Below are 26,995 nucleotides of genomic sequence, written 5' to 3'. Positions count from 1 at the left end.
CTTGTACTTGCCTCGCTATCGGCGTCATATAAAACCTGCCGTAAAGACCGAAGGGATCGCCTTGACGACGTCGCTAACGCGTTTCGTCCTGCACCCTATTCCTTTTTGATTTCATTGCAAAATTAATGGCGTTTCACATGTACCTTTCCATGGGCAGAAAAAGGGAGTCGCGAAGACGCGGGAGAGGCGGGGGAGGTGGACGTAACGAGGAAGAGGCGACTCGGCTGAAGGTGCTGATGGAGGTTCGTAACGTAACATTGCCCAAGGTAGGGCAATGTCGTCGTTAAGAGCCGCTCGAATTACGAACATTCGGCAACGTCCGCTTTTAGTGGCGACCTTAATGCCCCTTTTGGTCGCACGCGTATGTATGTGCGCGCGCGTACACGCGCGTGAATGTGCAGGGAGAGGTACAAAGCACTTCTTGGTGGGTCGTCGTTCAAATACCGAGGTCGTTAAAGAGCCACGCAATTTCGTCGAATTACGAATTGCATCGCTCTCTGCCGCGCCGCGGCCCCGACGACGACGACGATGACACTTAATAACCCCTGAGAGACCGCTATGCAAGTTTGTGCATGGTCACGAGTGCACCGTGGCACCTGGACATTGTGCCGAACGGCAAAAAAATAGGACGGGTAATTTTTAAGTAGGTAAAAGCGAAGGTTGTACGGTACGCTCAAATTTTTAAAGCTTACTCCTTACGCAGAGTGCATTACGAATTAACTAGATTATGAAAAAGAAACGCTGCAGACTTGTGAAAGAAAGAAACAATCTATTACTAGTTCCCATTATATTCATTTTGATAGACTTTTCGACAGGATTACAATCTATACAATGATGTAATACGCTTAGCTTGAAGATATGAAAATGTGTTTTTTTAGCCTTATCTTTTTACGTGGTTAACAGAAGAAAATTAGCTTTTCAGTCTCATTTAACACCCGGCAGAAATTGATTTTCGAGTAAATTACCTGCAGGACAAATTACTACCGGGCTATTAGACAGATTGTTTCACTTTTATGAATATTTGATTAAAATTTTCGACATCTAATGACGGCAATCCGCGTTTTACTTCCACGGCTTTGATAATTCGTCGTCGTCAGTCAGGTATCCGGTTTCTATAGCCTAATCACAGTGTGCGTTGTGTATACATGTGTGTGTGTGTGTGTGTGTGTGTATATGTGTCGGGCAACGTAACGCGATTTCGCGTCCGTCGAGAAGGCGCGGATCAACCGCGGGGCGCGCGCAATTTGCACGAATTACAGACACGTTTGGTGATTCGCGGTACGTCGTCGTATTACGCTCGGTGAAAGCCGGTGATTTTACGGTGCGATGGGTATTCAACGTTCGAGGCTTTGATCGCGAGCAAGGTTAGGAGGTAAAGGGTGGCAAGCCGGGGAGTTAGTAGCGTATCCGTGCCGCGTCGTGAAAGTCGACGACGATAAAACGCGCGACGATAGAACGGCGAGTATGGACCGCGCACGATTTTGTGTCGTATAAATCGATTCGCGAGCAGCTCGTACAATTAACGCTCGTCTCCACGTTTCTCTAATAGAAAGCCGACGAAGGCCAAATAGCTGATTTTCCATATTTGCATTTATGACACTAGTACACACCAAAGATGTGTCCAGTGAAGGTAATAGGACAAATAAAAGTGAAAAGTGGAACTCGTGTTAATAAGTGCCAAATTACTCGGCAATATATCTAAAGATTTTTTAATGAATAAATAGTGAATCTTTTCTATTATTAAAACATTATACCTACTGTCCATATAAAAAAACTTTTTAATTTTAAAACTTTAAATGTTTAAAATAAATTATTACATATTAAAATTTTCTTGTGTATGTATCCATTCAATATTATTTTTAAGTAACACGAGTACATGAATTTTTCCCGTTTTCTTCTCGTGTACCTACGTATTAGATGTATAAAATTGTCGAACCAGCAGTCACGGCAGTGCAGATAACATAAATTGATGATCACAGTCGGACACATGTACGTATTCCTACGTAGCAAATGCGTGATCGATGTGGCTTCAAGTATCATTGTTCGCTGACGACCTCGCATGACAGTAAACAAACAATCTGTAGGTGCTAACTCGCGCTTGAGACTGCGACCAACATTTTTTTCATTCGTATCCGGTCTGTTTACGCGTCGATGCAAACATGCGAACAAGATATCCGTTGCGCTACTACATTTTTCAAATATTACACGAGTAAATACCTATTCGGATTAATCTTTGCATTCTTAAAATTTCTAGGCATTTAATCTTTAAGCGATACGCCTCAATTCCTCAATAAATTAGTTTTACGCTCATGACATATGGTCTTGAAAAAAAAAGCTATTTTAGAGCCTCTGTATAACGTACAATATTCCTGCATCTAATTCCATTTTTTTATCACTTCCGAATTACCGTACGTTGGCGTCCCGCTTTTGTGATTTAAAAATTTTCTCACGTCGCCTACTCTATTTCGATGGTTTTCGAAAATTGACCTGTACTACTTTCGAAGTAAAAGGCATGTGAAAGGTAATTTATGCCACTTCCAAAAGCAAACGGTTAAGATGTAACGCGCGTGAGACAACAGACGGGAAAAAATACATAACCGACCTGTGCGAATTACGTGAATCTCGCGAACTATGTATTAATATAAAACCGACGTTACAATATAATTACATAATCAAGTTGCGATACGCATATTGTCTGAACTAATTCAATTAAAGATAGAGCCGGCATCCAAATGAGATTACAATGATGCGCCTAATTGTAAGAGAATTCTGGTAATAACCCTGTGAAAATAAAGTTGCTTTTTCCCAAAAAGTAACCGTACATTTATTCTTCAAGCTTCGCAGTGAAAATATTGCTATCTCGCTGAAAAATAATTCCATGTGTTTGTTAACTTCATGTAATAACATTATCATTATAGATAAACTCGAGTATGCGTTTCGTATCGTGGCGATTTTCTTGTTCATATAATATCAGCGCACTTTGACGTATTTTAATATTGTTAACAAGAAGGCGCGTGTTTTTGTCCATTTCGCGAGACTATCGTTTTTTGTCTTTAACCTATGCCACATAACATAACACACACATATACACACATGCGCACGTCGCAACACACCGAATGTGGTTGTCAGTTACGAATGCCTGGTACCTACTCTACTGGAACAGCGGATTACCCAATCCATAAATTCGTAAATTAATTGACGCGTATAAGATACCTCCGACATTTTGCAGACGTGCGTCACGATCCGATTCCGCGAGCACTTTCGATAGCTTGCGCAGCCGAAGATCGTTAATATGTAACGGATCGTTGCGTCAAGTATATTCGCAGTGAAACCGATCTGTTTTGAAGACGTGAAAACTTGCGTTACTAGATATCAAGCGGGATTATGATTATACGGAAGTAACTTGCAGATCGATTACGATTTATTTTGCTTAATAATGACAATACGCAAATGCGCGATGAATAAATCTGTCAAAGAATCTTTTTTAAAGTAGAAGTACTTTTATCTCTCTCTTTTTTTCCTCTCACAAAAATATTTTATACTAATTCTAAATTAAATCTTTATTCGTTCGCTGCATGGTTTCACGTAAAGAAGAAAGGACTGAAACCATCTGCTAATAAAAATAAATTGTTTGCTACTTTTACCGTTTAATGTTTCAGCGACACATTTTCGCGTTGATAAAAACATGCCACCAAAAAATGAGCAGAGATGTAAGAAATTCATAAAATGCAGTTTAACAAGAATTAACTTTTGGAATGAATTGTGTTATCTAACAAATTTAAAAACACCTTTCGGATGTCCAAAATCAATGAGATTGATTGTCACAATTATTAAAAATCGTTTACAAATCTTGCAAAAAAATAAGATCTTAGCTCCTATTCCGAAACTTGACAATGCCATTTTTAGAGTAATCCGCTATCGTTGGAGTATCTCGCGTTTGAATCGAGATCTCCTGGATTCGTACATATCTAAACGTTCGCGCACCCCTGCAAAAGTTAACAGATAACACTCTAGGCTCACCTCTTTCATGCCGTCGAGCCTGCCAAGACTCTTGGTGCCTCGCAGTGGCGGAAAGGCGACGTCGTGCCAGCCACCGCTGCCAGAGTTACATATCTGCAGGTGATCCGACTGCGACGAGTGCAGCCCGCGCGCTCTGCTCTTGCTCTTGCGCTTGTCCAGCAGATGCTTGGCCCTGGACTTCCTCACAGGCGCGGCCGGGTCGTCCTCCGGATCGCTCTGCACCTCCCAGCGCGACGGCGACTTGAAGCGCCGTCGCGGGCTCGTCGGCGAGGTCACCGGCGAGGTGAGCCTCTGCACGAGGGTGCCGAACATGGTCATCATCAATCGATCAAGCGATTAGCCGCCCAGCGCGAGCGTGTGCGTTTTACGGCAAAGGTTTCTCCCGCGAGCGAGGCTTCGCGCCCTTTAATCGTCATGCATCGTCGCCGTCGTCGCCGGCATCGCCGACAACTTCTCGCAGCTCGGCGTCGCGAACGGATGTCACTGTCACTCGTACTACTAGCGGCGGTGGCGGCGGCGGCGGCGGCGGCGAGATCCACAGGTGGTTCCGAAGACACTTGGAATCAACAACGTGACCACATGCGCGCAAATATCGATGCGACGCGAGAGGTTAGAGACTGCAATGCGGGACACGTTTTTCGTCACACTCCGTGATCGCGATCGGCGAAAATCAAGGGAGGTTCCTTCGTAGTCCCGCGGCGCCGCGTTCCACGAGACACGCGATACCGAGCGAAGGATTCCGATTAACACTTAGCCAATCATCGCGGCTCGCTGTCAGATGTCTCGCGAATAATCTCGGTGAGTCTCCGGTCCTCCTCCGGTGACACGCGTGCGTACGTCGGAAATGCAAAACGCGCGCGAAAGGACGTTCGCTGCAGAGGCACCGCCGAGGTAGCGAAAAACGAGACTCGTCGAGTCGGTTCTCGAAAGTCGACGGCGGGCACAGGTATTTGCCTTCGGGCGTCGTACGGCGCGTATACGCTCTCTCGCAAAACACACTCCCGCGGTCTCGTGCTGGTCTACCGAAACGCGCTCCGTTTTGACGTCGGGCTTTCGGAGCGACGACGAAACTCTTGGATAACGTTAGACTTGGATCTATCGTTAGACGACACGGAGTTGACGCGCGACACGCGAGGAACGAGGCACAAATGTCGCCGCGGGTAAGAACGTAACGTACGGTGGTTCACGTACATGCGTGTTGTCCACGCAGGCAAAACACACGTCGCGCGCGGAACACCGACCGTCGCGGGTACGTGCGAAATCAAACTGCTCGCGCAGAGAACTGTTCAACTACCACTGTCGACTGGTTGGCCTCGCTCGCGCGCGGCGAAACCGACCGAGCGAGCACGGGGCCGACCGAATGCGCGCGGAGACGCACGGAATCTCACGATTCGGAGTATTCGGAGTATTCGATGACGGACAGTACGTACGACGTCGAGGCGGGCGCGACTCCAGCACGGTTACCATGGCGATCGAGACTGATTCTCCCTCGGTCGGGCCTCGGGCCTTAACGCAAACCGTTCCGCTGCCGCCGTCCGTCCTCGCGAAAGGGACCCCTTGGTGTCTGTACGTGATGCATGTACGCATGCACACATGCATGCACGCACGTGATGCATCAGAACGCACGTTGCGCGGTTTTCCTTGAGGTGGAAAACGCGAATTATCGAAAATGGAAAGACAATAAATGAGGAAACAAAGAGTTACCTTTTAAGATAAGATCCAGCTTTTAGAGACGTATATTTTTATACTTCTTTCAAAGCGCACAATTCGGGTGATATTTTTGTATTATGTTAAGCAATTAAAAAATGTAGTATCAAAAAGAACATTTAATTTAATCCCGTTTAAACCGTCAATTTTGCAACGCTGGCATTTACAGAATTAGAGTAAAATCGTTAGAAATAACAGGGGATTTACATAACTTCCCAGTTTTTGTATTGCAAAACTGTGTATGCCACCTGTTATAACATATGACGATTTTTCAAAAAAAAAGTCATCGTTACGTGAAACGCGTAAATATGATCGATGAAACATACCCTGTAATAACGGTCACGGTCAACGATAAAAGGTGATATCAACTCCAGATTCCGGAATGAATTCCGGTTTCTAAGCGTCGGTTAATTAATAGTACGGTTACTGGTTTAGTTGCTTCGCGGTTAATAATCTCGTACGTGTCGAAGAAGGTAAATGAGGGTTAGTCGTGCGGAACTTGGAATAATTGCTAATAATACGATTTTCTGACTTATCGAGTCACTTATGCTAATTCAAATAATAGACGTAAAAGTAGAAACCGTTTTAAAGAGCATAAAAGAGAGGCAGGTGTAGACTTAATACATGGTGGCACGAATATTGACCGGATTTTCATGTCGTAATGCTATAGAATTGTGACACAATAACTCTTGCAGAAAATTATTGCCGTACTTTCAACGATAAAGTGACGACATAAAAATTTTCGCTTTTCTAAATCTTAATATCACAAGCGCAAACAAATTATGCATTAAAAAACATAAAAATCATCCTAAATGAATATTTTTTTAATTCGCAAAATTTTTAATTTAGTTGTAATATGTCGAAAGTCCCGAGAGTTCTCGGCTATAAAAGCCTTGGTGTTCACAAATCTTCAAGATTCTCGCTGTAAGTATAGGACAATTTTGTCGACTTGTGTATACCGATTTACTTCGCTGCTGTCTTCGCCAAGGTTCCTCAAGGTAATTAACGATCATCGATCCACGCGCCAATTCGCCCTTCATCTTCAAGGACATCGGAGGTGGAGGTGGAGCAGGGCGTGAATCTGCGCGCGGCGGTTTCTTATTACTCGAACGATATCATTAGAGTGGGAACTCGTCAAAACTTCAATTATTCCCGTGGCTATATACGGCGAAACGAGGGGCTTGATTAATCGTACGCGAGAGCCCCGGTGTGTGTGAGTGTATGTGTGTGTGTCGTAATTATTAAGCGAACACGTAATTAGCGCGTATCACCTGATACCCGTAGCGCCCTTCTTTTCGCGCGCTTCTTTTCACGGAGACAGCGCTTACGAGAAACTGAATTACGCGTTACGAAGAATAATTGTGACTAGTCGTATAGCCGTGTTTCTTCCCTTACTGTTGCTGCTGCTGCTGCTGCTTGTTCAAACATATTTTTCGTCCGCCGTCCCTCATTCTTCATCCTCAGCCTACTTCCTCTCGATGCGATTAAGATAGCCGACAGACGTTAGCCGGAAAACTCTGTGTAATTACGGAACTCGCACCGTGTGTGTATACAAGACAGCCATAACGAGCTACGTGCAGTCTTATTGACGTACGCGAGAGATAATGCAACTATGCGATGTTCATTTTACGCTGGCGCACGTGTAACGTAAAACTGCTTTGTCGCCTAGTGAGTCATACAGCAAGACGATTCTGGATGCATAAAAGACGCGCGCGCACCTAAGTTTTGTGTGTGTGTTGTGTAGACTGCTATTGAATACGGCGAATGAATCGCACGCAACGTAATTACGTGAGATGATCGGTAATATTCCGATGTGTGTATGTACGACTCGAGTTAGTGAAGCATCGAAGAATGTAACCTCGAGAATTGTTCGTAATAGCATGTATACTGTAACAATCGTAAGCCGAGAAGCCGCAGACGTATCGTTACTTGATTCTTAGAAAATGATCTTAAGATCTGTGCATTAAGAAACTACATACCGTCTGTAATATGCATCAAATAAAATTTAAATTGTTTTCGACACTTAAGATAATTTTTTGTGTGTGTATATATAAGATGCTATATGCGATTGATTCTGATGTATATTACAAACAGCATTATGAAGATTTTAACTGTAACGAGGAAATTAAAATCTTGAGCTTCTAATATAATTTCTTCATTTGCTATTTAAGAAACGAAGATATAATAAATTAGATTTATGAAAAGATTGACCAAAACGTCTACGGGATACAATCCAAAAAAAAAAATAATTTTCGACATTGTATTCCACTTCTCTCGACACAGATCGCGCGTTTTCGCCGCGATACTTAAATTTCATGTTTGCGACAGGTGCAAGGTAAAAATAAATATCCCAACTATCGCGGCATCGCGTCACTCTCGTGCCCCGGCTATATTTTTTCCCACGTTTTTGCCGCTTTGGGCAGCGCTCGCCGATTCGCGTCCGCGATTACGACGAATTCTCCGCCATAGCGTTTATCTCGAATAACGATGTAACGGGGAATAAATAGCTACAAAAGATTCCCCCCGATTGCTCGTCATTATGATTATTGTCGATTAACAGGACGATTTTTTTTGTTGAACATTTTGCAGTCGCCCGGAGGTCACGGGTGACCTTCTTCGGAATTTTGAGCGAGCGCAGACGTTCCCGCAATAAACAGCAGTTATCGCGAAATCACGACACGGCTTGTGCGATGCACCTTTTTAATTCCTTTGGCGCTTGACGCAATTTACACCTGTTCTTGGATATGTATCGCGAATGCTGCGAGAAAAGGGGACTGTGGGATATTTCTTGAGAAAGGATAAATCTTCGAGCGGCCGCTCATAAAGTTTCGCTATTCATCTGAGAAAATAATTCTCCGATATTTTTTTTTGCGACGCAACGTATTATCCAAAGATTATTTTTGCTCTTGGAAGAGATTCCGATCTCAGTTTGTTAAGCACGCATCTAAGTTTTGTTAAATATGACGCAAGTTTCATTGATATTTGATTTCTTTATTCCTTGTTTTAAATGTTTAATAAAAGACATTCACTGTACGTTCTACAGCAAAGTACTTCTTGTATGAGGTGAGGATAACCGTACTGTTTGCTCTAATATTCGCCTTCGTTTTCCGCGAAAGCTTTTATGCTCGAGAGACAAAGTGCGCGACACCGACGTCTATTTACTTCCTGCGCGAGTCACGGTCGCTGTTATTTCGTCTCTTTTGTCTACCTAGGCGAACAATGAGTCACCGTTGTGCGGAAAACGCCAGATTCGTACACAAATACGAGGCGTAATCGAAAAATAAGCTGAATCCTAAATTCTTGATTCGACGAATTCGACAGACTCAACAGATGATACCACGCGCCACAGTAAGAGCAAAGATATAATAAGAGAAAGCTTCAATTTTCAATATAAATTCAACATCCGCTAATTATAATTAGCAATTAATTATTTAATGTTTCCTTTGTTAATACTAATGATAGCGCGTGTATTTATTTATGCGTGTATTAACGTGAAAAAATAGGAAAAATATTCTCACACTTCGTGAGTGCACATTGAGCCGACTGCGCCGATGTTCGCAGACACTTACGTATCCAAAGATACTAAATATTCAGTTTCCGATCGGGCGCGGCGACACGGCGTCTATTTACTGAGGTGAGGCTGCTAATGTAACGTCCGGAATCCTGTATCGGCGGCCTTGGCGGAGATTAGATCTGCGCGGTAGCGCAGTCGAAACGCACGTGCACGTGTGGACAAACGCGAAAACGGAGACGGCGGCGCGACAACGTCCTCGAAGATGAGGCGTTGGAACATATCTTCAAAAGCTCGTTCACATGTGTTCCGAACGGAAACGTCCGCATCAATGGCTAATTAACTCTGAACGTTCGCATCGAAAAACACGCATTGCGCTAAATTAAAATGGTGGTAAGGTAGTCTATATACCGGTTAACGATACCTATACACGTTCACAAGGCATATGTTCCATAGACTTTTCCCTCATGCGATTCTCTTTCTCTCTGTCCCATTGCAATGAGATACAGAGTTGGAACCTGAGACCCTTGTAAAGGAAGCACCTATCCCAAGAGATAAAAGAGAAACGGAGAATCGTCTGCAGTAGGACAAATAGACAGATTGAGAATATATTGTATATAGCATGACTCGGAATTTTACCGAATATATTTTACGAACATATTAAATGGGAGAAATATTTTTTACACGTCTGGAGTATCGTGCATAAGAAATGTTTTTAAACACTCTTATATTCTCTGTACACGCGTTCTCCGTACGGATACATAATAAAAGCAAATATGAAATTACTGAAATTTTCGCAAAATGTCAATATTTCGTTAAAAAAAAAATCAAACTCTTAGTTGCAACCTCTGTGCATTCCTAATGTCTTATCTCTCTCGTGGTGCCTTGACTCCGAGAAGGGGAAAGGCGGGAAATGTTCCACGACGGGAATCGCACGCCCGTCTCGGAAGCGATTCGCGCGCACGTTCCGTTCTCTCAACGCGTTTTGCTCTTCACTCTGCGTCGCGTTGAGATCTAAGCGGGCGCGCGTTTCAGCACGATGGGAAAGTGGCCGACGGCTGGAACTCTGACGGGGCCGAAGTGTGCCGCACACCTCGACGCGGTCACCGATTTTCTCGCGCGAGCACGCGCGCACGTGAAACGTGCTCGCGTATATAAAATGTGTACAGCAGCATGCGGGCGTAACGCTTCATGTATACCATATAAAATACGTACGCGTAAACGTGGCGGCGTGCACATGCATGAAATCATGTATATACACACGCGCACGTGTGGCTGGGCGAAACATTGCGTGCCGATTATACTGTCGGCCGGTGTGAGAAATATTATCCTTTGATCTCCGAGGTTCGAACGCGCGCACAGTTTCACTCCGGCAGGAAATTAACGACCGCGGGCTCGGCCGCACAGTTTCAAATACGAACCGCCGCGCAAGATTATCAGTCATATAAAAGGCCGGTCCGCCGAGACGGAAGTAAAGCGCAGGAAGTGCCCGGGGATTTGCCCGCGATTTCCCCCAGGAGCCGCTGCAGCGTCACAACCAAAGACGGCGCGATACGCATTATCGAGGCTCGCATAAATAAGCCGCAATTATGCCGATTGATAAGGTATCGCGCATGCAGGAATCTTGCAAGATTCTTCAAGCCGATGCGAAACTCGCTCGTCGCCATAGACCTTCCCGCGAATGGCAAACACGCGAAGCGAGATAGACTCGCGCGTTTTCCGCAAGTAATAATTCGACATACCTCAGATAGAGGCGCGTATCGTAATTACCTAATAGAGAATCCCAACGAAGATATTGTAAGCTGTACAGTCACGGAAACAGTAAGGTAAGAGTGATTAGTGTAATTATAATCCATAATTAGTGGGTGGCAAGAAATGTGAGAATAATTGCGTTGAATGTCACGGACAACTAAAGAAATAATGAAGCACAAATACGTATAAATGGAAATAACACGCGAAAATGTTAAACAAAAATTAGCTATACGCATACAGAGTTATTTATTTCTATATTATATAATATCAAAACTAAAAGCTCAATAAGTAATGCGCAAACAGGTAATAGAAATCATATCGATATACGCATGCTTAATAATCAACGATGCAAATAAAATAGCTCGATAGTATACAAAGAGTTGAAATGGCCGTATATAAAGCCCACGGGCCCGCAATGCAGCTCGAAGCTGTAGAGCGGCAGCTATAAGTGCGAGAAAGAGAAAGAGGTACAATTTACAGCATCTGTGCGCGTACAGCGTAACGTGTTCGGCGGTCGTTCGTGAATCGTCGTGTCTAACAAGGTATGTGATCGAGAGTTAAGACCGCGAACGAGATCGTTTCTTCGTGAAAGTCACAGCGGGGCCCGGGCGGGACCCGGCCAGGAAGTGCTCTCCGTTTCAACGGTGATCGAACAACGTTAACGACGACGACGACGACGACGACGATGATGGTGCAACGATCCGCTATTCGAGAAGCCAGCGGGTCTAACAGCTCGCGCGATTCTCGCCGTGTCTCAGCAGTTGCCCATCGCTTGCGTAAACCGGGTTAATGGAGAGGTCAATGACGGAGAAGAGGTATTAATAAATGACTCCGACAATGGGCGCGGAATGCGCGCCTTGCTTGCCGCCGAGCGCGCGAGGCTTCGTTTTGCAATCCGCGGAACGCGCAGTCGCCAACTCAATTCAACCTGCCGAAGTACATTCATTATCTACGTCAATCTTTCTTCGCGCTTTCGTCTAATTGACTAAAATGAGCAACCTCGCGTCGCCATATCTTTCCTAACTATGAAATTAATTAACGTCGCGTGGCGAAAAAGACCCTGTCTTGTTCTATTTTTCTTTCGAGTTTATTTCATCTTTTTTTTTTTAAATTAATTTATAGATAACAATCAGTATAAAAATCTTCACTTGCAATCTTGCTTTCTGCGCCGTAATCTAAAAATTAATAGTAATAGCACAGATGCTACTTTCTTCAAATAAGTTGGCCCTGGAATCTTGACCTCACGCAATATTTCCGCATGCTACACGTGTTCTTCGAATACCAGGAATGATTGTACATCTGTGAAGCCGTTCCTTTTCTTGTCGACCCGGCAAATCTTACGGAACCTCACAGAATATCGATGCTGTTTTCAATATTCTTTTGCGTGATCTATTGACCTACAATTATTCTACGGCTTGCGTTATGCATCATTAGTACAACTGTAAAACAGGTTTGGCGTGTTCGCATATCGGGCTGCCGCATTATGCTATTTGCATGATTATTTATATATTATTGTAAAGATGATAGAAGTTTCGTTTATCTTTCAATCTTGTTATTTCTTGATCAGATTTGCTTGTAAAACAAGTCTTAATATAAAGGTTGATTGTACTCTGATGCTCTTTCGAATACAATTATTTTTCACAACTGGAAAAATCCAACCATGTGCCAACCAAGAAAATTATTTAGATAGACATTATAATCAATATAACATTTCATCTTTACTTTAAAAAATTTTCTTCGTATATTCAATAGTACTAAATTTCTTCTACTTAAAATTAAGTAAAAAATGTCACTCATCTTCTTAGGCCATTGGATAAAATTTTTTTATAGTTTTTGACGCATTTATAAGTATAATCTGTCAATGTAGCTATTATCTGTACACAGACAAGGATAAATGTTTCAATTATTGCACTCGTTGTTCGCGAACACGCGTCCCTCCCACATGTAGATGGCAAATGCTGATTAGATCCTAATCCCTCGGCTGCAGGATGTGTCGTTATTTCACTCGACAAATTTTTACCGAGGGAGAAAATCCGGCGATCGTGCCACGATCTTCATCCTTCGCCGTCCTCGAAGTCAATAGGGTTATTCGGTAAATTATTATACGTTGTATCTCACCATGAGAATCTAACGAAGCAGACGCGCCCGGCGAGCGCGCGGAAACGCAACGTCTCTATCGCCGCGCACCGACGTTAATTTCCTTGTGATATTTTTCCGCGCGCGGTTGTGTTAATTGCGAGGCCGCGTACTCCGATCGATAGAAACTCGCGCCTCACGCGCATCGGGAATATGAGCATGATAAGATCTTAATTTCCCTCGCGCAACAGACGAGCCGCGAGACCGCGCTTTGGCCAATTTTCCGCGCGAAGGCGAGGTGTCCAGCCTCTCTCTCTTTCTCAATCTCATGATGAGCCTTGACCTCGCACATTGCGTTTCCGCATGCTCGCGGCGATATATTTCCCCCTTTTCATGATGGTACAGTCAAATGTACGCACATCATCACCATCTCAACACTGTCAGAATACATTTAGATTCTAAACTCTAAGCAATTCTATAACGTACATTACTGTTAATACTCATTTCTCAGATTCTCTAGGTATCATTAATGTGTGCATTTCAATGTTTCTAAGACTTATTACCTATACCTAATATAAATTATATGTATGTATACTTTTTCTAATTTATTGTTCTAGTTGTTTCTCTTGCAAACAATATATTTCAAAAAATAATGTTGAAAAAATGAAATGTTTTTATGTACCTGTGAATTTTGTTAAATTTCTTTTCCATATCACCATTTATCTTGCAGAATTATAAATATTATAGATATATTTTTTCCAACATTTCTTCAAACTTTGTTGATAAAAAAAAATAGATGCTCAAAGGACCACATGTTAAGATGTATTTAATCCAGACAAATTCGCGATAAAGTAGCCGGGGGGACGAACGAAAGGAAGAACATCGAGTTTTTACGCTCGGCGAAGAAGAATCCGTAAAACATGCCCCGAACAAAGCTCCCGGTGTGCCCGATTCTTCGTTTTTTCTGAGCGAATCTCGAGGGGTCGCGGCTCTTAACGGTCCACGGCATATTGCATCGGCAGTTCGGCGTGCACACGTATACTGGCGAGGATTCAAATGGGCATTAAAGCCCATGGGCGCGCGCGTGCAAACTGACAGGCCACCGGACGGACGGGGCTGTGCAGCGTGACAATGGGGCATAATGCGCGGAATAACGAGCGCGAGTTATGTCCCGTCATAATTTGCAATTTAGATTTCATTATCGCCCGGCGGTTGCACAGCCACCGCGCGCGCACCGGACACAGACTGTCGCGTTTCCGTATCGACCGCGAATCGATAATTTTCTGCATCCGACGACACCGATAGCGAACCTCCTTATCGCCTCTCTAAATGTTCAACCTGACGACGCGATTAGATGTTTGAACTTCTGCGTGTACAGCTCATTGAGATTTTCATTTTTACAAGGAGAGAATTTCCTTTTAAAATTTACCCTGAAAATCATGTTAATCGTGGGACAACATAGTATTTCGATAAATTTTACTGTGCACTACAATAAATTTATTGTAATACATATATTATAAAAAATATAGTGAAAATCATAAAATTCGAATATACTACGTTATCCTACAATTAACATGATTTTTAAGATAAATTTTAAAATAGAATTCTCTCCGTGTACAAACGTTAAATGCGTTAATTTTATTACTTATCGTTACGATACATATATTTTACAAATAATGTCAAAATGATTTTAAACCGCAGATTTTTTAAAATAAATAAGCAAACAGACTGATGTAATTTATGATTATTTAAGGTCAATAAGTAAACGGAGCTCGAATGCGAGAATTTTTCTTCCTTCGTATTGCGAGCGGCGAAGCATAACTCATATAAATCAGTTGAGAATGAAAGAACTAACGTTCGAGACGACAACATCTTCCGCAAATTTTAGATAACTGCGAGCGCGCGGCGGAATGGCACCTCAAATGAAACCGACCAGCGGGCGCGCAAAAGTGTGCTAACGACGTGCAAACCTCCCTCGAGCGTGCATTTCCGCATTGCGTGCGAGTCTTTAAAGCACGGAAAAAGGCGCTTCGGAACACGGCGAGACGTACGAAGCGCAGGCTCGCCGAGTAACGATCGCGGTTAACGGTACAGCAGATTGGTGTAGTAAAGGACCTGCGAAATCCTTTATAGAAGTGAGCGTAGCGATATTGTTGGCGTAACTGAAGCGATGTTACGTCTGAAATCGGATAAGCGTACGCGCACCGCATCTCTCGTTCACCGTGTCGGAAAGAGTTATGATAACACCGCAAAATCGATATAATAAGTAGAGTTTATCGACGCAGATCTTTGAATCCTTTTCCGCCTATTCCATATTCTAGCGCCTGAATTGCAACTTTTAACAACGGCAAAAAGCGGAATGCTAATTGCAAGATACAAGTTGAGGAACCACGGCTCGTTTAACTCGCGTCGCCTTGCGTCGCCTCTCTAATCGCCGTGCTGTCTTCTTGCCAAGATCAAGCCGTAAACGCGGCTCTTTAAATATGAAATTATGCAACAGGAAATATTTACTGATTGTTTCATATGAGAGAATCTTTGTCGCCGCTCTGGCATCAGAATTGTGTAACGCTTCAGTGTAATTTTCTAATGGATGGTGATGATGAAAAAGTAGCGTCTGTATCTACTCTAAGATAATGGCTCCCCTATTCTGCAATTGTAGTACATTCACAAATTATCTTTGGAACAATTTGTGAACGTAATTGTTCAATGTTTCGTACATAATTGTAACTCATTTGAAATTATTTTAATAAACGTTGTTTTATATTGCATATTTTTCCTTAAATTAGAATTCTCGTGTTTAATGAGTGTGATTAAAATTTATATCCTATAAAAACTATATATAAATTACTGACGCATATATATATATATATATATATATATATATATATATATTCCTAAACGTTGCGACATAAAAAACATCAGATTTGTAGACTTGTTTGGCCAAAGTGATTTGAATATTTCAAGGGATGTGCCGGATCACGGCGACATATCTCCAAATTTGGATGGTAGATCGAAGACTGTCTTTCGGTGCAATGTCCTGCCGAGGATTTCTCCTGCTGGCCGGCACCGTACGCGAGGTTCTTTCGGTCTGACTCACGTACCGGTCATTCGAGCCTCTCTTCTTCCCGCCGCATTCCCATTTCATTCCTCGAAGACGAGCAGGACTCGTCGTCTTTTGGACGCAAGAACGTGGACGTGGGCGAAAGGACATCCCCGATAGCTAGATCTTTCACGATACACACTTTTCTTTCACCCTTAATTGTGTACAACTTCGGACTAGAAATTTTGCTCTAGTTACACACATGTTTCGTCCTGAAGAATATATTGTCTCTCATCTTTCTATTGTTATCTACGTAAATAAGTTCTTACATGAAAAGAATCTGCTTTATTTATTTTACTTTTTTTTCTGTCTTTACTTATAAAAAAGGTTATTTTCTTATTCTCCTGATTTCACGCAAACACTTTGATAGAATGCTGCAACGCTCGAATACCTTATGCGGAAGAAAATCTTTTATGATCGATTTCACCGACGTCAGCTATCTTTAATCTCAATTCTAGTTTCAGTATTAGAAAGTTAAGTCATCTGAGGTTAAAGTGAACTGACGTCCGACGGCCGTATTAATGGCGCAGAATCAGGACGATCTATCTATGTAACAAATTGTTTTCATTCGATAAGGAAACCGAAAAGCGTGCAAAGTTACTGACGTCCAACGATAACGGTCATTAATAGGCCGCGATTCTAAAAACGATTCCGCGCGCATAAATTCTTTTTATCCAACGAGGAAATCAAAGCAGAAAGGATCTTTGCCGTTCACGTTTAACCCTCAGCGCTCTCGCGTGTCGCGGAAGCGCGTTTTTACCTAAAATAGGTACGCGCGCGACGTCACGGATTGCCGCCTCTTAACGCTTTTATCTCGCGTCTAGGTGAATATTTACGGCACGGCCGCCGAGCTTGTGCGTCGTCGTTATCCTTATCGAGCACTCCTTAAGGTAGGAATTCAATCTCGGTTACGGCGATTCCTCGAGAGCGCGGGTAACGCGGGTATGTAAATGCGAACGCGCGCACCGGCGCCATAATCCGCGTGCGTCACGCGGCTATGCGCGGAGTCTACAGCGGGTGCGTGTGCGAAGCGTGAAACCGCGTAACGCGTCGGCACGCATTCGCTTAAAGGGACGGCTCTGCGGCACATTGCAGGGCGCTTACGCACTTTCCTGGAACGTGCAGCTGCGCGGATTTCGAGCGTACTTTATCACGCGTGTCCTCGCGAGTATACGCGCTCGCGAGTCAGGTGAACGCTCGAGTACGCAGGATGACACTTTTGCTTCGAAGGTCGGCTAGACGGCCTTACTCAAGTCGCACGTGTGTGTGTGTGTGTGTGTATGCGTGTATGAGTATGGCGAATTCGGTATGTGACTCGCTCCAAGTTCTTTTCTGTTCTTACCAAGCACCAAGTTATACGAATATCCGTAATGTGATTTATTGTTATCAAAATAGATACATATAATTCAAAATTCGTTTTACAACAACGATATTTGATCGATTTGAAAATTCCCCTTCTCGCGATAGGATTGAATTTAATATTATTCATTTCGGGATATATTTCAATAGATTTTTTAAATCGATTTTAATTCAATTTTTCTTTGAATTCAAATGTCACGTGTAGATCTTTTAAGTTGTAAATGATCAAGAACAAGGGATTACGTTCAAACAATGCAACTAATCATTTTTCCCATATTTCTCTTTTCATTTACTTATCGATACCTGTTATTATACAAGGAAGTGTGATTTGTTACGGACACCCTATAACAATGCGGGATATACAAGTAATAATAACCATACAATGAAATCACGCATAAGGAAAGGCAACTCCCCTCGAATCTGCATAGTAATTTCGAATTGCGCATTCACTTGCGCAGCGCTTGCATTTTGTTCGTGCACCACATTACACGTATAATTATCCTCGCTTATATATCGCTACATAGCATCGGTAACTTGTGACGACAGCATATGTGTAACATACCGTGTGCACACATACTGCATTTTTTATCTCGTCACTAAGTGAGCTTATAAATGTAACACGTCGCGATGTTAATAACTTCCTAACGTTAATTACACGTTTCGCCGCTTCTGTTCTCCATCAATATCTTTGACGATATATTAGTACTTTCACATCAGGCGTCGCGTTTATCGTTTCGCCGAGGAAAGGAGAGAGAGAAAGAGAGAGGAGGAATCGTGACAATAACAGCCCACCTGGTCGCGTCCGAGAGGCGGAAAAGATTTTTCGTCGAACCGGACAATTGCTCGGATCATTTTCTCTATTACCGTAGCCGGCGGTACGATCGCACTCTCGGCGCCGATCTCAGCCCACTTTCGACGAGGGGGCTACGACCTTAAAGGAAGTAAAAGCCCATTTAAAGACCGCACGAATTTTTGTGACCCACTGTACACACCGTACAAACCGCCGTCGATGCTCGGACAGCCACCTTGGCCGTCGGCTAGCTTTCCATCGGTGAAAGCTCTCGCAGGCTTTGTGAAACGACGACGACGACACAACGCGTTCTCATATATACATAGTACGTCCATACACACACACATATTCAAGTGCAGATTGTACAAGGGTGGTACCCGAGGAGGAACCGAGAAATCCTCCTTCCTCAATGATCGCGCGCCGACCACATCGGTGCGACGATGAAAAATTAACGCAGCACGATTTATCGACCGACAGCATTGTATTAAAGTGCATTTCTCATCGGTCCAGTCGGCCATTACGTGAAAAGTATACTGTTATGTGTGCCGATATCTCTCGTCGTTTCACCGGGCCGGTTACACTTATTTACTTACGCGCATCAATAAGTCTCTACGGGGTATTCGGTAATAGACGTATTCAATGCGCGTAACGGCGCTCCTTGATCTTTAACTGAAACATTCAGGCGCGCGAATGGTTGCGCTGCGTTCTAATTGATTGGAAAACAAGTTTTTGGCCAATTTCACTTCTAGAACGCATAAATAAATACGGTTCTAGATGAATTTTAACGGAATCTTGATTTACGACGTAGTCGGGAAGTTGTTAAAAGTAAAAATACAGCATCCGATTAAACACGTTGAGGAGAAATCATTTTGGTTCTCAACGAGAAGAGTGTCGGTTTGCTCGCAAAATGTGAGCATTCTTATTGTCGGGCACTCTACGTACGTCACGATGTCCGACCTTCGCGGCGCGGGTCCATCTCCTTTTCTATATGACTTATGTATATACGCGCGCTATGAAATTTATATGCGATCTGAATTGCAAATACGCGCGCCCATCATCAACGTGGCCACCTCCTCTAAGACATCCTGGAAAAGTCGTAAAGTATAAGAAGAACGCACGCCTCGTTTTACAGCGCGTCTTCGCTCCCGCGATCGTCGTCGATACGAGAAACTGGAAGGAAAATCTCATTAAGCGGTATAAGCCCGCGAACGATAACGGCGCCGTTAATGGCTCATCGACGATAATTAACGGCCTAGATCGGCGGCGATGCTCTTTTTGCCGCGAACAATGATCTTTTCGCACGGACGCGCTGGGCCTTGACGGGACTTTCAATGCCATTTATTATGTCCCGCACCCCTTCCGTTAATCGCGGACGACGATGAAGACCATGTGTCGCATCCGCGGTCGATAGGCAATTTACCTACCGATCAAGAGCCTATCAATTTTCGCGTAATTAAAATTTTAATCGGCCTTTCTTCAATAAATATTAAAGGCGCTTTGTATACCACATTTATTGACGTAGTTGTATGAGAAGGGTATTTGCGATCGCAAATAAAAACATGTGGCGGTACGACGATCAGTGATAATACGCTATACACTTCGTAACATTTTCACGAATCCGTCTGTTAGCAAATTGATGATAGAAATATCTTATAGATGTTTATAGACGAAAAATACAAAACAATATGCCACACGAGACCCCTTCATGTTTAATTTTTCCTGATATTATGACAGTGTCAATTACAATGTATTTTTGATGAGGATTTCCCATAGTTAACTCAAACTTATCCTATTGTTGATATTTATATTCGTCTTCTTATTCACGTATACTGCGCGATTTTGTTTTGAACGTTCGCACGATATCGTCGCGATATCCAGTGACTGCGTCACTTACCGAGCGTAAACCGTCCCTGACACCGCTGGCAGATGATCAAGGCAAATAGACGATAAGCAAGCAAGACGACGAAAGCCAGATAAGAGGAAGGTGGGAACGTGTACATAGGTGGAAGTGAGTCTCTTCTCTCGCGCGGAGGACGAGCACCTGGTTAGGCGAGTGGTCGCGACGCGTAGCGTGAGATTTCCGATATTTTTAATAACAATCTCGATCCTATCTACGAGCGGGAAACCGAAAGAAATTGCGGTAACGGAGTTGGGTCGGTACCGCTACGAACAGCCGATGCCAATCTGGCAAATCTCCCGCGATGCGGTTAGCGCGGAAATCGTGATGGTTACGAAGAGAGTCGCGTGTATTGATTATTATTATAGAGCCGACGGGGCTTTCACGTGGCCGTCGAAATAATTCTGTTTGGCCAGACACTCCGCGGAGGGCGTCCAGCGACGCGAGAGTGAAATCGATTATCATAATGAACAACTTTATGCGTTGGCAAACATACAGGCGCGCGATTTGCATGCCGGAGTGTCGCGTTTTGTTTTCCCGCACTCGCCATTACGTCGCTCCGTTCGTTTTCGTCGAGGTTTTCGTTGCAGGCGGAATTACGTCAAGTAACGTCGAGAAAAGGGGAAAAAAATTGAAATAAAACGCATGATTTACCGCTCATCCATAAAACTTCGTCCCGACCCAAGCGACCCATTCAATTCGTTTGAAAAATACTTCGTTTGTATATGGTTATAATATGATTATGAGGCATCCTAATAGGCTAGTTCGTTAGGGTCCTGAGATTAATGAGCGACCTGTTGAGCATATCGCTGACTCACTGTGAAAAAAAATGGATCGGGCTACGAAAGAACGCAGTCAGAAATTTTGTAACAAAATTATACGTAATTTAGGCTAAATAAATCATGCATGTATATACCGTAGAAATTAAATAATTTTAAAGAAACTAATCAGGAATGAAATCTCATTTCTGAATTGTTTTGACGATATGATGAATATAATTTACCATCGATCTAAATTATCATAGAGAAATACGTGACAGTATTATTTTGCATTTGCAATTCTACAAATTTATAAATATTTAAGATAATCCTATATATGTTTCCTCTTTCAATTTACGTAAAATTAACGGTACTACTCGCTAGTGGCCATTTTACACACACTCTTATCTAGAAATGGCATTCCGCGCATCCCATAACGCAAAGTCTATCTCGCTGCATGCTACTTTAATGCTGCAATCGACATTTGGAAAGGCGCGCATTGGGTGGCCCCGGTCCATCGACATACGAGCGATTGAAAAAAGAAGTCCGCGTCAAAATTTCACTAGAACAACGCCTTTCTTCCTCCTCTCACTCGGTACATCCTCGATTTTTTCTCGGCCTTGCGGAACGCGGCGCGCGTTCGTAATGGACAGAACGATTATCTAGCGGCACATTCATAACGTTGAATTACACGATTAATCTCACTTACGAGGAATTTTTGCTAACGTCCTGTTAGGCACTCCCTCGTGACTATATGCGTGCGGGACTGCGGCCGGAAAAACGACGGGCTGCGTATACTTCTAACGAGCAATCTATCTCCGCGACGACGGCGACGCCTTCACCTGCATCGTTACACGTTACCGTGCGCGCTTTCTATTTAATTACACATTGTGTTTTCTATTTGACGTGCTTTATTTGACGTACCGTGAGAGAGAAAAAGTTGGGACCGCGCCCCCGTCCAAGTTGCGTACGCGCAACACACGTACACGCGTGCGACACGCACTTCAAAGCATTCGCGCGCGAGTATACGACTGTATTTACGTGGCCACGTGCGTAACGTTTATAGCAGCGCATACCGTAAGAGCGATTATGCTCGGCCGTCGTAAACGCCACGGCGGAACGATCTCTCTCTCCACGGGTGTTGGCGAGAGCCCGGAGGATCCAGGAAATTGGATTAAGCCTTAAATGCATCCTTACGCACGCGCGCGTCCGCGCGAAGATAACAGTCGGTCGCGCTTATCGTCCGTTCACCTCTTTCGCGTTACACTTCTAAGTTTGCTTAGAAAAGATACGTATAACGATACCTGCGCGCACGCAGGGTACGGACGAGGACAGGGAAATCTAGCGGCGTCGACAAAAGTCTCAAGCGCTACGAGTTAGCCAGCCTCCTAACTAAATAAACGACTTAACTCTACGTGCGTCGAGATGAAATGACGTAGAACACAAATGACGGTAATCATTTTCCTCGGATGATGGACATTTCTCTTTGAGTGAAAACCACTCGAAGGGAAGACGGATGCGCGGATTATAGTTATTTATTTATCGCATATAAATGTGTATCTTCATTTACCTCAGCTCTTATATCGTACGAACTTGTCTGATTTTTATCATTTATCTAGCGGCGCCGATTCACTTCACCTCGGCGACTTGTATCTCAACCCTTCACGATCACGCCGGGTCAATAACACCGAACCGCGACGACAGAGATCCCGACCCTGACATCCGCGAAGAATGCGAGCGGGGGTCTCCGCGCCGATAAGCATCTCAATCGTCCGATCGACCCAAGCTAATCTTTGAAGTACCGAAACGTCTGGAGAAACCTCGTCTCTCGCCAGAGGCGGCGTCACAACTTTCGCGCGACCGGTTATTATTTCGCGCCATCGCATCGTGAGCCTGACGAGCCGGCGATTAGTCCGGAAGCCTTTGATGAGGGACGACGAGACGACGCTGCAGGATTTAATTTAATCAAAATTTCGCTAGGATATACGAGCGTTAATTAAAACTACAGTAAACTTTCCTTCGTTTGCAGTTTGGTGTGAAAATATCCATCGATTTTCGTTGAAAGTTCATTCGTACAGCAGACCAAACACAAAACTGATTGCGAAGAGTATCAACTCTGACCGCCAGACACTAAATAGTAGCCGGTAATTAATTCCACAATGAATAATTGTAACGGCAATGCGATATTACTTCCGCAATTTGCTCACTCAGGTCAAATTGTAAGGCGGTTATAATAAATTCTGCGCCATGTGAGTCAAAGCTTATCGCTTAAAGCTCGAACGCTGCGCGCTTGGATAAACGACTGCGCGTGTATTCGAGAAAACGAGGAATTCGAAAGAAATCGCAGATACAAAATGCTTCAGGTGAAGCAGTTTACAAAGCGGAGTTCCCCCCGTTACGTAAGATATGCAGATACCTATATCTATGAAGTACGCGTTTGCCCAGCGACTTCCGCGTATCGGTTAAGGATACAGTTTACACATTTACCTTGAGTACCTACGCAGGATTTCTCACATACACGGCGAATTTCGTAATTATTCTAAGGCTAAGAACTACCCGGACTACCCCGCACGATGGATGCCGGAAGAAATACGGGAACCGGAGAGTCTCGCTCGCGGTTGATTATGCTCGCTTATTATATGAAATTGCCGGAGAATTGCATCGGTTCGCTCAAAAGTTTTTAATGTCGAGGATTATCAGATGCTCTTTAAACAGCCCGCGTGCGCGTGTGTAGTAATCGCTTGCATTCGAGATCGTTATCGGAATTAAGGAGCATTAACTGTGACTGAAAAACGCCAGCAGTCGAAACTAGAAAATATCGATAATGTTCTACGTTTGTAATCGTTGCGAAAAAAAACTAAATTATTACACAAAACATTAATACTATTTATTGCGGTTTTAGATGAATTTTTACCTCAAGATCGCGTAAGCTATTTTATAATATATAAAATAAAAAAAATTTTAAGGATATAATAGATGGCTCATAAAAATATTAAATGTAAAGATTATCTAAACGTAAAGCTCTTTCGCACAGATTGGAGAATATAAAATTTTCCTTCATGTTCTCAAGCGATTTTGGCCAAATTTCGAAAGACAAACCATCAATTAACAGCAGCAATAATAAGGTCTCTCGTCAAACTTCATTGATCGAAAAGCGCTCGAGCCGGTCCCTCGTGAACGGACACGCCGCGCCGGTGGCGCAACCGTTCTCGGACGATGCTCATCGAGAAGACCGGCACCGAGCCGGCCGGCACGGCAAGGCGCGCAAGAATTCGCTGTTGCAACGGATCGATATCTCGATCCTCTCTCGCGGACCGACCGCGCGAGCCTCGCGGATCAAACGACCGGCCGCGGAGTTTAACGCCCTGCATGTAGGCTACTTTGCAGTTCCGCCGTGCACGACGGTGAAAGTGCACGCAGGCGCGCACGCGTGTGCGTGCACGCATACACGCAATCCCGGAGATCGGCCGGCCGGGCCGGCCGGCCAGCCAGGCCGGCTCGCTCCATTCGCCTCACGCGTCTCGGCGTGTCCTCTTACTCGAGTCGTTCATTCGTTCGTTCGTTTGCGCACGAGGCACGCATTGACATCGGGAAAGAAAAACTCCACCTCTTTGTGGCGAAACGAGGAAAATACGACCAAGTGACTCTAGGATCTGTGCATGGTTAGATTTACATAACACTTGGAGCAGGACTACAAAACAGCGATTAATTTATACCGTGTTGAATACTGTGGAAGGTTTCTGTTATTAATGCCAGGAAATGCTAGTGATGTTTTATTTCAAAGTAAAGAAATATTTGAGTATGATAATTAAGAACCCGAGTCCGTAGAAAAATATCAATTTTCAAATTTCATCATTGTCGAATCATCCTCCTCTTTCACGTAATTATGTTATATTTTAAATTATTATACGTATTTGCACAATATTATTAAAAATTATCCACTTCGGTCGAAGCCTTCGTTACTTTAATTAGTTTTATTTGAGCTGCAAGTTTTTCACATTCTTCGAATCGGCAGAAAAAAATGTAGACATTGCGTAGAGCGCAAAATCTGGTAAATCGCGACGAGATTTTGTTTTTCAGAGAAAGTTCAAGGGCCTTGGTACCTCGCCTCGGTGGGCTGTTTGAACGGGGCTCGACGAGCGTCGCCTTTCCTCAATAACTCAGCGCGTGCCTGGAGTTACGAGGAGCGCCGATGTTTTATTCATGGAGGTTCGCGTCGTCCTTTTGTAATTACACTAGTCCGAGTGCGCGCGGAGCGCATAGGCGCGCATAGCTCTCTATTTTCGATTGGAAATTCGATTCGATCGCGCGCGCACGCGACGGACAACGAAATAGTATCCGCATCCATACGCGGCAATAAAATATACGCGCGATAATAACAAATCGCTGCCACCGGAGCTGCGATCGCTCTCTTTCTCACCGCTCGGTCTCTTTCTCCCGCCACCTGCTAGGAATAATTAACGATAATTACGGAGCTCACGGCCGTGAAGCTATTGCGTCGCTTGATTGAACGATTTATTGTTGATCGATTTTATTTACTCGGGCGTTCATTTACTTTCCGTTACTGCCCGGCGAAAGTCATCTCGAGCGCGACTATTCGCGTTCGTTATTTATCGGCCGATTTAACTTCAGATAAATTTTCACTTCGGTGCACCGTATTCTTTTTTCTCTTGCGCCGGTTACATCGGATCTAGCAACGCGGAATTATTTCGCTAATATATCATTAACCTCGGAACAGTCGAGTTGGTTAGAGATCTCTTTTTTTACATCGTTAAACTACCAGCAATCAATCTTAAAGTGAAAAAGAGTTGAGAAGAAATTAGAAGGTAAATTACCCGTGGTTGTTCTAAGATCGTAGCTTTCTCTTAGCAATGTAAATTAAATTATTAATTAATCAAAAACAATTTGCTAAATAATACGTTCAAGAAATTATTTGTAAATGTATCTTATCGACAAACGTATATTGAATACTGTCGCAATCAAGAGCTTCAACTAATGCTGTTGATTAACGGATACAGAATTGCGCGTTCGTCCCCTCGAGAAATGCGAGAGACATTGCTACTTTGAGTGCAAAGGATTACGTAGACACGTAAAGGCTGAACACACGGGGAAATACACCGCGACACCTCTCGTCGCTGCCATCCAGCGGGATATTGAATCGCCGGTTATCTCGACGGTAATCGCACTCGCAGGAGGAAGCGAGCCGATTTCGAAGCCACGGGGCAAACGTACGGGCGGCGCCTTCATTCCGTAAACGCACGCGTGGAATCTCACGAGATATGAAAATGCGCATCCACAAGGCGGATATTTCGCTGCAGTTTCCCATGCCGCTTCCCGTCGTCGATGTCCACGCAGCCGCGTCTGCCTCTCTTGCCTATTAAATCCACCTTTCGCAGCGATATAATAACTAACTTTTGTTTCCTCCCCCGCGGGCGATTTGTACCGCGGGGCGAGTATATCAAGCGAAATCAACGGTAACGATTGAAATATCCGAAGGGAAACGACGTTGTGTCTCGAGCGTTATTACGCACAATTTGTTCGCCGAGATTAGCTTTAACCGTGAGTCGACAAAATTCGCCTAGGCAATCTTACATGAAACGTTAGCATACTAATTCACCACTTTATGATGCTGAGACACGAATAATGGTATTAACTCTAAGAAGATATTGAAATTATATATTCTATCATTTGAATGAGTATATAAAAATGACTTTCTCGAGAAGAAAGTTCGTGTCTCCGAGAGACAGAAATACAAACTTCCGTTAATAACTTTCTTCAAACCTGATCCTTAACTTTCCATACTATAAAAAATTCACATCCAAATGTCTACCTTCCTATATTAAGTCGTATAAGCCTAAGATTTAGATACAGACGGCGGAAAAATTAATTAAATAACCCTTAGATATAATGCCCTTCGATGTAGAGATGACATGTTTCGTTCATTTAAGTTGCTTCACATCTTCAAAACGATCGCATGAATCGCTCTTTACAAGAGATTAAGTACTCAACAATATCAAAAGCGCTG

The 26,995-nt window shown here is 43.6% G+C and overlaps 1 protein-coding gene across 2 annotated transcripts in view; it reads right to left on the bottom strand.

The window, feature by feature from the left end:
- Nucleotides 1-26,995, bottom strand: part of LOC105459342 (rho GTPase-activating protein 20-like) — a 184,053-nt gene that overhangs the window by 87,302 nt on the left and 69,756 nt on the right. Inside the window, exon 1 of one of the 2 annotated variants that reach the window (XM_011705285.1) lies at nt 4,021-4,519. The exons of the other annotated variant lie outside the window; for it this stretch is intronic. Within the exon in view, the coding sequence (XP_011703587.1) occupies nt 4,021-4,341 (321 nt within the window). The 5' untranslated portion in view covers nt 4,342-4,519. Of the gene's footprint in view, nt 1-4,020; nt 4,520-26,995 lie in introns of those variants that run through there. 2 annotated transcript variants of the gene reach the window in all.

The sequence above is a fragment of the Wasmannia auropunctata genome, unplaced genomic scaffold, assembly GCF_000956235.1.
Source record: "Wasmannia auropunctata unplaced genomic scaffold, wasmannia.A_1.0 LD334196.1, whole genome shotgun sequence".
NCBI classification, from domain to species: domain Eukaryota; kingdom Metazoa; phylum Arthropoda; class Insecta; order Hymenoptera; family Formicidae; genus Wasmannia; species Wasmannia auropunctata.
Note: the sequence above shows the minus strand (reverse complement) of the source record. Positions and strands in the feature narration are given on the sequence as shown.